The 12,323-nt window shown below is 62.2% G+C and overlaps 1 protein-coding gene across 1 annotated transcript in view; it reads right to left on the reverse strand.

The window, feature by feature from the left end:
- Nucleotides 1–2,830: 2,830 nt before the first annotated feature.
- Notch1 (notch 1) overlaps nucleotides 2,831–12,323 on the reverse strand; it is a 36,941-nt gene continuing 27,448 nt past the window's right edge. Inside the window, exons 22-34 of the mRNA XM_004640384.2 lie at nucleotides 12,119–12,251; nucleotides 11,713–11,970; nucleotides 11,513–11,625; nucleotides 10,425–10,996; nucleotides 9,872–10,300; nucleotides 8,942–9,090; nucleotides 8,136–8,352; nucleotides 7,943–8,030; nucleotides 7,685–7,850; nucleotides 6,930–7,225; nucleotides 5,716–5,863; nucleotides 5,542–5,639; nucleotides 2,831–4,614 (exon numbers count right to left, since the gene is read on the reverse strand). Coding sequence (XP_004640441.1) covers nucleotides 3,097–4,614; nucleotides 5,542–5,639; nucleotides 5,716–5,863; nucleotides 6,930–7,225; nucleotides 7,685–7,850; nucleotides 7,943–8,030; nucleotides 8,136–8,352; nucleotides 8,942–9,090; nucleotides 9,872–10,300; nucleotides 10,425–10,996; nucleotides 11,513–11,625; nucleotides 11,713–11,970; nucleotides 12,119–12,251 — 4,185 coding nt within the window. The 3' untranslated portion in view covers nucleotides 2,831–3,096. The remainder of the gene's footprint in view (nucleotides 4,615–5,541; nucleotides 5,640–5,715; nucleotides 5,864–6,929; nucleotides 7,226–7,684; nucleotides 7,851–7,942; nucleotides 8,031–8,135; nucleotides 8,353–8,941; nucleotides 9,091–9,871; nucleotides 10,301–10,424; nucleotides 10,997–11,512; nucleotides 11,626–11,712; nucleotides 11,971–12,118; nucleotides 12,252–12,323) is intronic.

The raw sequence follows: 12,323 nt of genomic DNA on the forward strand, positions 1-12,323 counted from the left end.
CCCAGGCGCTGGAGGCTCCAGGTGGCTTTGGGGATGGAGCGTGGGTCCCTGAGGCCCGGCCTTTTGTCTGTGGGGACAAATGCACTGATACTGCTCTTTGGAGAGATAAGGCACAGAAGGTTGGGGCGGGGTCCACCTGGCCGTAGCAAGGCCCTGGGTCCCCTCACCAGGAAGGGCACCCACCCTTCGTAATGTATCACAGGGACCCGAGGGATGTAAAATTGACCCTCCCCAGGATGTACAGTTCAGGGGCAGTCTCAGTGGGTGACAGCTGCTGCTACCATCCAGAGTGGGCCATGCCACCACTCCCAGGTCACACTACTTGGCCGCTGAGCAGCCAGCCAGGCCTGCCCCTAGTCCCAGGAGGACTGGCCGGCTTTCCACCCGCCTGTGTGTAGTTACTGAGCATGCGCCATATGGAGGGCCGGGCACGTCCAGTGGCCTCTTGTGCCTCCTACCGAGCGCAGAGTCCTCGAGTTTCTCCCGCTTAGCGCAGGCATCAGAGCTTCATGCCCTTCCCCAGACTGACGCACGTTCCATGCTTACGGCGTGTGTCAGTCAGGGCTCTCCAGAGAAACAGCTGGAGGAGGGACACTCACAGCGTGGTGGCTGCAGGGACTTAAGCATGCAGTGCTGGGGCTGACACGTCCTAAGGGTTGCAGGCGGCAGCCCGGAGCCCCTCAGGAAGTTGAGGGGGTGAGCCCCACTCTAAATGCAGCAGGCGTGGGGCTAGGGATGTGGCTCAGTGGTAGAGCCCTTGCCTGGTGTGCACAAGGCCTGTTCATTCCACAGCAACGCACGCGTGAGCACACACACACAACCACAAACTTGAGACCAAATCCAGGCAGTGTTTCTGCCTGAGCCTGAAGGTAGGGGACTCTATCCAGCATGGAGGCAGGCACTGGAACCTTGTGTCCTGCTCAGGCCTTCGCCACACCTGGGCGGCCCTCTGCTTCTCTCTTTGGGACCGGGGTGCAGTCCCCTCCAGAACCCCGAGGCATGTATCAAAGGCGTGGCCCTGTAATTCCCAGTGACAGCAAGGTCAGACCCTGCGCTGTTCTACCAGGTGATGATGTCCAGCTCTGAGCTGCTGTGAACAAAGCCTGGGGACACACAAGTACTCCCCTGGGAGCCACCCCCCGGGCACACACGCTAGCCAGGCCCACGCCTGCACCTCTCTGCTGTCTCAGTGACAGCAGCATCGTGCAGCAGGGGTGCAGCTCCCGAGTGTGTCCAGGAAACCTTGGGCTCACAGTGGCTCTCAGGTGGCTGAGGGGAGGGGGGCACTTTGCTGTCAGAGGAGAGTATCAGATCCTTCTTGTCCCATGTGTGCCCTGGAGGCTCAGCTCCTGCCCATAGGAGCTCCTGGACTGGACCGCACTATCCCCTGCACTCCGGGCGGGCAAGCAGGGGCCGCCTCTCCAGCATGGCTGTCATCAGAGGATCCAGCTGTCTCAGATGAGCCCCATCCCCAAATAAGTCAGAGGACACCACCAGCTTAGCAAAATCTGGATGACCATCAGCATCATTTTTATTGCAAATCAGTTAACAAAAAAAGGTGAAAAAAATACATCCTTTTCATCTACAGCTTTGCATGTAGACAACTTTTTTAAAATGTTCCTTTTTCTGTAAACTACACTATTTTACAAAACACAGTAAGAATCAACATCTTGGGACCTGTCTGGTGGGCCCACGGGGGAGGTGCAGCACTGCCCCAGGACACTGGGGGCTGCCCGAGGAGGTGACACCAAGCCCTGAGTGCCCCAGGCACGCGGGGACAGGCGGGGCTGGAGGGCGGCGGGCTGTCTCTGGGCTGCATTCACAGGAGCCGTTTTCGGCATCTGCGTGTCTCGAGGCCGAGGCCACACAGAGCTGAGCCACGCTCTTGATACCCCCGTCAGTTTGACATGGGACAGACTTACTCATTCAGATTTTTTAAACAAAATCCACCTTTAAAAATGTATTTACAGGTATTTACTCTGCCACAGGCGTGTACTTGATGCAAGAATCAGCTACTCTCCTAGGCCCCCTCAACCTAGAGGGGCGGCTGAGAGCAGGGTCTAGGTCACCTTCCAGCACTCCCGAGGCGACGGATGCGCGGCGGGCCCACACGGCGTGCCCCTGGTCCCTGGGACTGCTGGGGAAAGCCCGGAGGACACAAGATTCTCCCAGACCTCCGCGCGGGCTGCATTAGCAAGTGCCCCCAGCGGGGCGCCCCCAGCAGTCGGGTCCAGGCCTCAGCAGCCCAGCCTCTGAACCCAGGCCGTGCAGCGGAGCTGCGACGGCAGGACGCAGCCTCCCCTGGAAGAGCAGGTTCAGTCCCGGTGACTCGCTCCAGACACGCTGAATGTCGGGAAGGCTGCGGGCAAGGCAGGGGCCAGCACTCACAAGGCTAATACTGGCAGCGCTGGGCCGGAAACGAGGGCTCCAGTTGGCACCACGGGACCTATGGGCTTGGGGTGACGCCAGAGCACATCCACAAACGCACCTTCCGGAGCACCACGAACGCCACAGTGCACACACACTCCATTTCACTTAATTTTCCTGTTCCGGATGCACATTAATTCCCATGCCCAAGGCGGGAAGCATTTGCCTTTGACTCTACACTTCTCACAAAACGCAGGAGACCCTGGGGTGCGGGCAGCAGGCGTGGGCGGGCACCCGTGGACACTGGGCACCCGGGAGCTCTCCAGCCAGTGCAGTTCAGCCTCCCTCCTCTCATGTCACTTCTGTTTAGATTTTTAAAAGGAGTCAATAAATAAATGGTATTTATACATCCCAAATCCTTGTTTAGACGAGTACGTAACCATTTTCACCCTGAGGAGGGAAGTCATGACTTTGAGAACTGGTTTATTTCCTTGGAACAGTTACCTGGTGCCATAAAAAACAGTACATATAAATAAAACGGCAGCGTTTCTGTGTAAAATAAAAGTACATAAATAAATACTAAAAAATTGAAATTTTTGTCCTCTTGTTTTGTATAAAAATTTTTTTTAAAGGCTCCTTTGGTTGGCCCCAGCATCCTGGAGCACTGGCAACGCCCAGTAGGGCTTGGGAAAGGAAGCTGGGGTCCCTTGGGGGCGAGAGAGCGGCTGTTTACTTGAACGCCTCTGGAATGTGGGCGATCTGGGCCGGCATACTGGTGGGCGGGCTGGAGATGCCCTCGGACCAATCGGAGATGTTGGAGTGTGGCGAAGAGCTGGACCACTGGTCAGGGGACTCGGGGGATGGGGTGAGGAAGGGGTGCTCGGGCACCTGCAGCTGGTGGCTGGGGGTGCTGTCCACAGGCGAGGAGGAATAGCTGTGCTGGGAGGGTGGGGTCAGGAACTGGGTTGTGGTCATGGGTGGGACTAGTGTGGATGGCAGTGATGTGGGCAGGTTCTGGCCCTCCTGGGGCAGGATGGTGTGCACTGTCAGGCTGTTGGGGCCCAGCGGCTGCACATCCGCCTGGCTCGGCTCTCCGCCCGGGAAGCTTCGGCCCAGGTGCCCATTGGCCACCGAGCCCACGCCAAGGTGTGGCTGTGCTAGTGGCGGTGGCGGCGGTGGCGGCTGGGGCTGCAGGCCCTGGGGTGGCTGGATGTTTGCTGGCGGCGGCAGGCCTGGTGGCTGCACCTGTAAGCTTTGCTGCTGCACCGGAGGTACCTGCTGAGCCTGCACCAGGTGAGGCTGGGTGGCCAGCCGTGTGGAGGGCAGGCCCTGGTAGCTCATTATCTGAGACAGGGTGTTGGAGGAAAGGCTGCCGTGCAGAGGGCCCAGCATGCCATGCTGCAGGGCAGGGGCTTGCGTGCTCAGCGTGCCTGCTGTCACGGTCCCCCGCAGCTGGTTGTACTGGCCCGAGACCATGCCGTTCTGCAGCCGGGACAGCCAGTCACACTGGCCATTCAGGCCGGCAGCCGTGCCCACGGTGAAATTCACAGCCCCGCCACTGCTAGTACCCAGGACTGAGCTGGTGCTGGAAGCCACAGGCAGGTGGGAGAGGCGTGGCGGCCCAGGCTCGAAGGTCAGCCGGCTGGCCCCGCCCAGAGCTGCCATCTCTGGCTTGGCTGCCACGTTCAGATGGTTGATGCCCAAGTGGGTGTCAGGCATGCCGGGCAAGTGACTAAGAGGCAAAGATGGAGACTGCTGGAATGGAGAGGGCAGGAGGGGCGGGGAGGCCACGTCCGACAAGTAGCCGTGGGGAGACTCCAGTGAGTCCACGGGTGACAGCATGCTCGAGCTGTCCAGCAGGCAGCCCTTGCCCTCCTGCGACTTCTTCCTCCGTGCCTTGAGGTCTTTGGCCTCTTTGCCGCTGCAGGCCAGGCCCTTAGTGCTGGGCTTGCGGGCCTTCTTGCCCTGCACAGCAGGCTTGAGGTTGCCCAGGTAGCCACCGGGCGAGCACAGTGTGGGCGACAGGGTGGGCGTGCCGCTCAGGGCGGTGCTGTGCAGCTGGGGGCTGCGCACCAGGTTGTACTCATCCAGCAGCCGCACGATGTCATGGTGCATGCGCTCCTGGGCGATGTCCCGTGGCAGGCGGTCCATGTGGTCAGTGATGTCCCGGTTGGCAAAGTGGTCCAGCAGCACCTTGGCGGTCTCGTAGCTGCCCTCCCGTGCAGCCAGGAACAGAGGCGTCTCCTCCTGGGGACAGGGGCACAGGGCAAGTGAGGCAGTCACCCAGACCCACCGGTGCCCCATCACTACCTGCCTGATTACACGCCGGACGCCACCCAGCAGGTCGGCAGGTTCCTGTGCTCCCAGTCCCCGGAGCTCCGCACCCTGCCGAGGGAGTTGCAGGCTCCACTGAGATCAGACGAACTGCAGGCCCCCTGGCTCCCCAAACATGGATGTAAGACATTGCAGCAACTCAGGGCTGGGGCTCCAAGGGGTGCAAGTGGGCACAGGGAAGGGCTTCCTGCACAGAGGGCTGCGCATGGCCCTGGCGTCTCAGCTCTTGCCTGGACGGCTCTGCCCAGCAGAAGTGCCCTGAGGTCCTGAGCCCTGGTGCCCATCTGCCCTCCCTGAGTCCTGCAGGAGGGACCGGTTCCACAGCACGCCCTTGTGCCTGACACCTGCTGTGCTGCCTAATACCTGCCGTGTCCCCTGCGCCCCGGAGGGGTCTTGCCTTGAAATGCAGCCAGGGACACTTCACACATGGGCACAGGTTGTGGACACTCTGCCTCTCTGTGCCTGAGCCCCTAGGGCCTGGCCCTAAGTGGCAGAGCGGCAGTGAGACACAGGAGACCCGTGGCAGGGAGGGAAAACGTGGCCCCGTTCAGCAAAGAGGTCCCCGAGCTTTTGGAGATACGGGCAATGCCGCTGAGGCGGGGACCACCTGGAGAAAGCTGAACCCTGTCACCATGCCCCCAGTGCCAGCTGAGAACAGAGAAGGTCAGGTGGTGTCGACGGGACGGCTATCGCCACACGGGCTTCTGGGTGAGAGCAGGACCTTTTGGTTTGCGACAGTCCTGGCCCCCAATCTCATGGCACCAGAGGAGCTGAGAGAGTGGCCCGCGGCCTGGACGCCCACACTATGTCCCCAGGGCCTCCTCCTCCCGCCCAGCCCACCTTGTTGTTCTGCATGTCCTTGTTGGCTCCGTTCTTCAGCAGCACCAGGGCAGCGTCCACGTTGTTCACAGCTGCAGCCCAGTGCAAAGCCGACTTGCCTGCAGCCACAGACAGGAAATGTCACAGGTGGCCCAAAGCAGCCCCTGCCTCCCTGCAGTTGGGCCGCCCACCTACCCAGGTCATCCACGGCATTGACGTCGGCGTGGGAGTTGATGAGGTCCTCCAGCATGCCCTCCACGGCCAGGCGGGCCGCCAGAATCAGTGGCGTTGTGCCATCGTGCATGCGGGCATCCAGGTCCGTGGCCCGGTTCCGGATCAGGATCTACGGCACAGGAAAGGACTTAGGCGAGGCCACAGAGTGGTGAACCTGAGGCCCCCAGCTGGAAGCTGATGTCTGACATGAATGGCCCCAGTAAGATAGGGTGCCAGGGACCCATAATCAACACACTGAGGGTGGGCCAGGCCTTAGGTGACCAGAAGTCACTGTGGCCATGTGTGGCCACATCTGACCCTCAGCATAGTCCCTGCTGCAGTGACCACCTCCAAGTCAGGAGCCCAGCTCCTGTCCAGCCACCAGGCTGCAGGCAGGATGCGACTCTAGCTTGCGGAGCTATGGCGGGTCAGGGTGTCCCCTGGGAATCCCCAGGAGAAGAGCAGGCAGCCCTTCGAACACAGCCTGGCCTGTGCTACCGGCAGGCAGGAGTGGCAGTCACCGTCTTGGGGCAGGTGAGAAACATGAGGTCCAGGAACCTGCAGCACGGAGCTAAGAAATCATTAGATGGCAAGCTTTGTGAGGGTGCCTGCCTCACGGGCCATCTGAGCCCACTTCAGGGCAGCCAGAGCCCAGGGATGCAGTGGGGATCTGTCGTTGGCAGCTTCCTAGAGGAGCCCCTGCTAGGATGCTCCCTGGAGACCCAGGCATCCGAACCCCTAAAAATCCACCCTTTGCTCATGGGCTCTGGTGAGGCCACGAGGCAGCCTCTAAAGCTCTCTTGGGAGACGGCTAAGTGGAATACGTGCTTCCCTGGCAAGCACAAGGACCTGAGTTCAATCCCCAGATCCTCAAAAAAAAAAAAAAAAAATCATAAATTTTTTTTTAAAAAAGCTCTCTCACCGCCATGGGCTACCCCTGCAGCTGTGGCTAAAGGGAGGGAAACAAGAGGGCAGCAGCCTAGGACTGGGGCCTCGGGCTGGGTCGTGGCCCCAGACAGAAGTCTGGATTGAAGTGGTTCCGCCTCCTCCTGCGGCTGCTTGGATACCTGCTGGGCCACCTCTGCGGCTCCCGGGTGGACGTGGAGCAGGGGTCCTGGTGCAGGTGGCAGCTGTCCAGCCTAAGCCACCTGGCCCTGAGGCTCCCCAGGCCACTAAGTCCAGGGACTGCTGCCTACCTGGAAGACGCCCTGAGCATCGGCAGAGACAGCTGCATGCAGTGGGGTCCGTCCCATGTTGTCCTGGATGTTGGCATCCGCACTGGCCTCTAGCAGGCGCTTGGCGGCGTCGGAGCGCGAGTAGCGGGCGGCCAGGTGCAAGGCAGTCTCGCCGGTACGGTCCGTCTGGTTGTGTAGGCTGGCGCCCTGGTAGATGAAGTCTGAGATGACAGCCGGCGCGTCCTCCTCCTCCTCGCTGTTGCCTGTCTCTAGGCCCCCTCCGCTGCAGGAGGCTATCATGAGCGGGGTGAAGCCATCTACGTGGAAGCAGAGATAGGCGGGGCTCAGTGCCCTAGCACCCAGCCACAGCTTGGGTCCCAGCAGCAGTCCCCAGCCCACGGGGTGGCTGTGGGGACATAAGTCCCCTGAGCTTCCCTGGGGCAGAGCCCACACCCAGCTGTAACCTGCTGCTGGACAGTGGAGCCCCCTCTAGCTCTACCCTGACCCACCAGAACTGTTACTCAAGCCGGAAGCCCAGGGAGGCAGCAGACAGAAGGCAGCCTGACTCCGGATGCCTCACCCCCAGCAGCACTGGATGGAGGACGTGCTGTCCAGCAGGTGCAAGAGGAGCAGCAGCCCCTGAAGTGGTGGCTCGGCCCCCAGTACATGCAGCCGTAAGTCCTGGGGGAGCCAGCGGGCTCTGGGTTGGGGAGGCGCAGGCGGCTGCACACCAAGGGCCCCACCAGCCCCTGGCAGAGAGGCTCTGAGGACAGTACCTGGCCCGCGCACGTTCACATCCATGCAGTCGGCGTCGACCTCTCCCTGCGGCGGTGTGGGCGCCATGGCAGACACACGCAGGTCAGCGGCGTCCAGGTGCTGCTGGGTCCACTGCCGGTGGTCCGTCTGGTCATCCAGGTCGGGAAGAACCACGGGCTCCTCGAACTATGTTGGGGAGAGGGGAAGCAGGGATCCACGTCATGCCGGGTCACCTCATCAGAAGCTCGCTGGGCATTCCCGGAGCCCGCTGGGCTCACCCGGAACTTCTTGGCCTCGAGGTCCTCGTCCCCCCACTCATTCTGGTTGTCATCCATGAGGGCACCGTCGGACACATTCTTCAGGGGCCTGGGGGCAGGGCGAGACTGAGTGGCCCCCGGGAAGCTGGGGGCAGCAGGCGGGACAGCGCCAGGCCAGCCCTTCACCCCCACAGGTGATATCACGCCCACTTACTTGAGGCCCACGGAGTCCTCGCCCAGGGGCTCTCGCCGCTTCTTCTTGCTGGCCTCCGACACCTTGAAGCCCTCAGGGAACCAGAGCTGGCCATGCTGGCGCCGACGCTTGCGGGACAGCAGGACCCCGCAGCCCACGAAGAACAGGAGCACGAAGGCAGCCCCGATCAGGTACATGAGGTGCAGCTGTGAGGGTGGCGGCGGCTCCACGGTCTCACCTGCGGGCAGCGGCCCGGGCAGCGCCCGGCGTCAGTGCGGCTGTGCGGCGGCTGGGGCGGCGGACTGGCTCAGCAGCGGCCGGCGCCTCCTCACCCCCCCTCCTCCGTCCCGCCCCCCAAAATAAGGTCATTTTCTACGCGATTCATCAGAATTGCAAACTATCGCTAAATTCTCTCCTGTACCAGCGGCCGTCTGGAGACGGCTTTCGCTCTCTCCCCTTTCAGGGAGGAGGATTAGCCAACTCCAAATCGCTGGACTCGTATTGAGCTGTTAAGACAAAGGATTTAGGGGGATTTTGAAGATACAAACTTCAACACTTCACATGACACCGATCAATTCTTCCCTCTCTCTTTTTAAAAAAACCTATAATGATTTTGAAATAATACCCCACAAAGAAAAATCAGGGAGACAGGGTGGGGATAGCAGAAGCTCCCCTCTCCTGGTGGGCATGCTCGTCCCCTGGGCCAGCTCCCCGGGCAGCTGTCACCACTATTGGGAAGGTATGCTGTCCAGAAAATTCTGGAAAAGTGCTCCCTGAGCTGACAGCAGGACACCCGCCGCGGTGGCTGCTGGGACTGGGACACTCACTCTGCACGGCCTCGATCTTGTAAGGGATGTTGAGGCTGCCCAGCGAGGCCAGTGCCCCCAGAAAGGCGGCCACGTCAGTGGCACTCTGGAAACACTGCGAGGACAACTGTACACACTGCCGGTTGTCGATCTCCAGGTAGACAATGGACCTGTGGACACAGGCACACAGGCTCGGAATATACACCACCACCCAGGCCACTGCCCCCCACCTCCGGACCATCCTGCCAGCAACCCTGGGGTAGACGGTACCCGACAGCCCATCCAAGGATGTCCCAGTGCCACATGTCGGCACAGTGCACGCAGGCATTCACCACGGACCCCTCCAGGGTCCTGTGGGTGTCACAAATGCCTACTCTCCTCACCTTGGGAGGGCATAGTCCATCCTGAGGAGCCCGCGCCCGCCCTGGGGCTGCACTGATGCCTCGCAGCAGGCAGAGGGGTGCAGCAGGGCTGGGAGCCCCTCAGACCTCCGCAGGGATGGGTAGGAGGTGGTGGGCTCACAATGACAGGCGCGTGGCCACACACTGGCCAGGACACACACCAGAACCAGCCTCCCCCCACAGGGTTGCAAATTGGCCTCATGACAGATGTCCCTGGCCAGCAAGGCCATGACTGGCAAACTCACAGGGTCAGGGCACACCAAGGTACCCCAACCTGGCTCCCTGGCCCCATCACCCAGCACAAATATGTTAAGTAGGCATGGGAGGAGGCTAGTGGGACACCCCCCCACAACTGTAGGGGGGTGACAGGCCCAGCCCAGGCGGTGCTGCAGCCCCCAGGCGACCGTGCTGTGCCACATGCTACTGGGGCTGCAGCCCCTGAGCCTTGACCGCACGGGACCTGAGTGCCCAGGTCCTCCTGGATCTCCTCTCTGTGCCATAAACTGGGGCACGTGTGGCTTCTGGGCCATGCCTATGCCCCGGGACTCACCCGCGGATGTCCATGGGGTCCAGCTCCCGGCGCCGGCGCCCACTGTCCTCACTGGGGAGCAGCGAGGCCGCAGCCCGGCCCAGCAGGGTGTCAGGTGTGGCCCAGCCCGGGGCAGAGCGCTTGATGGGGTGCTTGCGCAGCTCCTCCTCACGGCCGTAGTAGGGGAAGATCATCTGCTGGCCCTGCGCATCGCGCTTGAAGACCACGTTGGTGTGCAGCACGCGGCTGAGCTCACGCAGGAAGTGGAAGGAGTGATTGCGGAGCTGCTCGGGAGGCAGCAGGACCACCAGCACCAGTGTGCCGGCCGCCAGCCGCTCGGGCACGTGCTCCGCGCAGTCCAGGCCGTCCCACTCGCACTCAGCGCTGTTGCAGCCCTGGTCGCAGTGCCCGTCGCTGAAGTGGTCCTTGCAGTACTGGTCATACAGGGGGCTGCGGGGCCAGGGCAGGCTCAGGCCACGTTCTGGCTGGCCTCACGTCCACCCCGAGGCCGAATGCCCTCTCCACCCGCCACCCGCCTGCCCCCGGCCCTTGGCCAGCGTCGGCTCCGCCTTACTTGCACTGGCCTTCTGTGTGCTGGCAGTCGAAGCCGTCGAAGAGGCAGCCGGCCGAGCTGCACTGGCTGTCACAGCGGCCGTCATTGAAGTACTTCCAGCACTGCAGGGACTGCAGACAGTTCTTCCATGGGTCGTTGAAGTTGAGCGAGCAGTCGCCGCCGTCCCAGCCGCAGGCGTGGTTGTTGCACTGCAGGCTGCAGACCTTGTTGCCTGCATCCTCCTGGCACTCGGGCAGCTCGCAGGCCTCCTCGACCTGCGGCGGGGGGATGTCGCGCCCGGCGCCGCCTGCGAAGCTGTAGTCCAGGATGTGGCACAGAAGCCCGTTGAACTTGGCAGGGCACAGGCAGCGGTAGAAGGGGCTCTCGGCGGTGGGCTCACAGGTCCCCTGGTTGTAGCAGGGGTTGCTGCCCACGCAGGGGCTGCTGGCTGGGAACTGGCACTCGGGGCCCGTGAAGGCACCCAGGCACAGGCAGGTGGGGCTGCGCGGGCCAGAGATGCACGTGCCGCCATTGAGGCAGCGCAGGTTGCCGCACGTGCGGGCATCATTCTCACAGGTGGCGCCCTCGAAGCCCTGCAAGAGGGGAGGCGGGCAGGCTGTCGGGGCAGCCACTCTCCACTCACCCAAGTACCTGGTCCAAGTGCTACGGCAGCCCTGCCTAGGGACATCTGCAGTCTCCCCAACAGCCCTTACCACAGTCTCAGACTGGGAAAAGGTCCAGGGTTAGGGAGAGGGAACGGGGCCCTGGAACGCTTAGGGCCCCGACATGCTCCAGGGTGGCACTGTGGTGGCTAATGCATGTCCTTACACACAAGCCCAGACCACGGGGTCTTGGCCCCAGAGCAACCCTCGTCTAAGCCCTGCTGGCCACAGCCCACCCACCACACAGTTCGAGGTCTGAGTCGCACGGGCCACGCGGGGTTGAGAGAAAGGGCACTCCTCTGCCTTCCGTGTGAATTTTCTGCAGACTGAGACTGCTCTAAAGTAGCTCATGAACGTTTTAGAGAACAAGCCTGGGGAATGAGGACGAGGACAGCTTGTCCTGCGCACAGGACCTCTGCGCAGCTCAGGGGCCGGCACTGTACCTACCGCAGGGCACCTGCAGATGAAGCCGCGGGCAGTGTTGGCGGCCACGGCACAGGCGCCCCCATTCCTGCAGGGCTTGCCCTTGCAGCCATCGATGACAGACTCACAGCGGCGCCCTGCAGGGGTGGACAGAGGTGGTGAGGGGCAGGCCCGCCCTGGCGGGCCCCACCCCGGGCTCCTGGCCTGTGCGCAGCAGCACCCACCGGTGTGGCCCGCACGGCATTCACAGTGGAAGTCATTGACACGCTGCACGCAGTTCTGGGTGCCACGGGCATCACATGGGTTGCTCAGGCACTCATTGACGTCGCCTTCGCACCGCTCACCAACGAAGCCGGGTGGGCAGGTGCAGGTATAGCCGCCCACCTGGTCCACGCAGGTGCCGTTGTTAAAGCACTTGGGGCTGCGGGAGGCCAGATCGAGGAGTGGGCTGCAGTCGTCCACGTTGATCTCACAGTGCACACCTGCAGGGTGACTTCTCCATCAGGGACGTGGGGCTGTGTCCACCCCTGCAGTCCCGCAGCCGAGGGTGACAGTGCAGCACAGCCTCCCTCCTGTGGGGACCCTTCTTGGCGGGGGTCGTGCTGCCTGCTTCCCCTATGCCCTACTCACCCTGCGTGCCCCGAGGGCAGGAACACTTGTAGGTGTTGGTGAGGTCGATGCAGGTGCCCCCGTTCTGGCAGGGCTGGGACAGGCACTCGTTGATCTCCTCGGAGCAGTTAGCCCCATGGTAGCCAGCTACACACTGCACGGACAGAGGGCAGGTAGGTATCACCTGGGGCTGAGTGTGTCCTGGCTCAGGGCCAGCAGACTGGCC

The sequence above is a fragment of the Octodon degus genome, unplaced genomic scaffold (genome assembly GCF_000260255.1).
Source record: "Octodon degus isolate 3935 unplaced genomic scaffold, OctDeg1.0 scaffold00123, whole genome shotgun sequence".
Taxonomy (NCBI): domain Eukaryota; kingdom Metazoa; phylum Chordata; class Mammalia; order Rodentia; family Octodontidae; genus Octodon; species Octodon degus.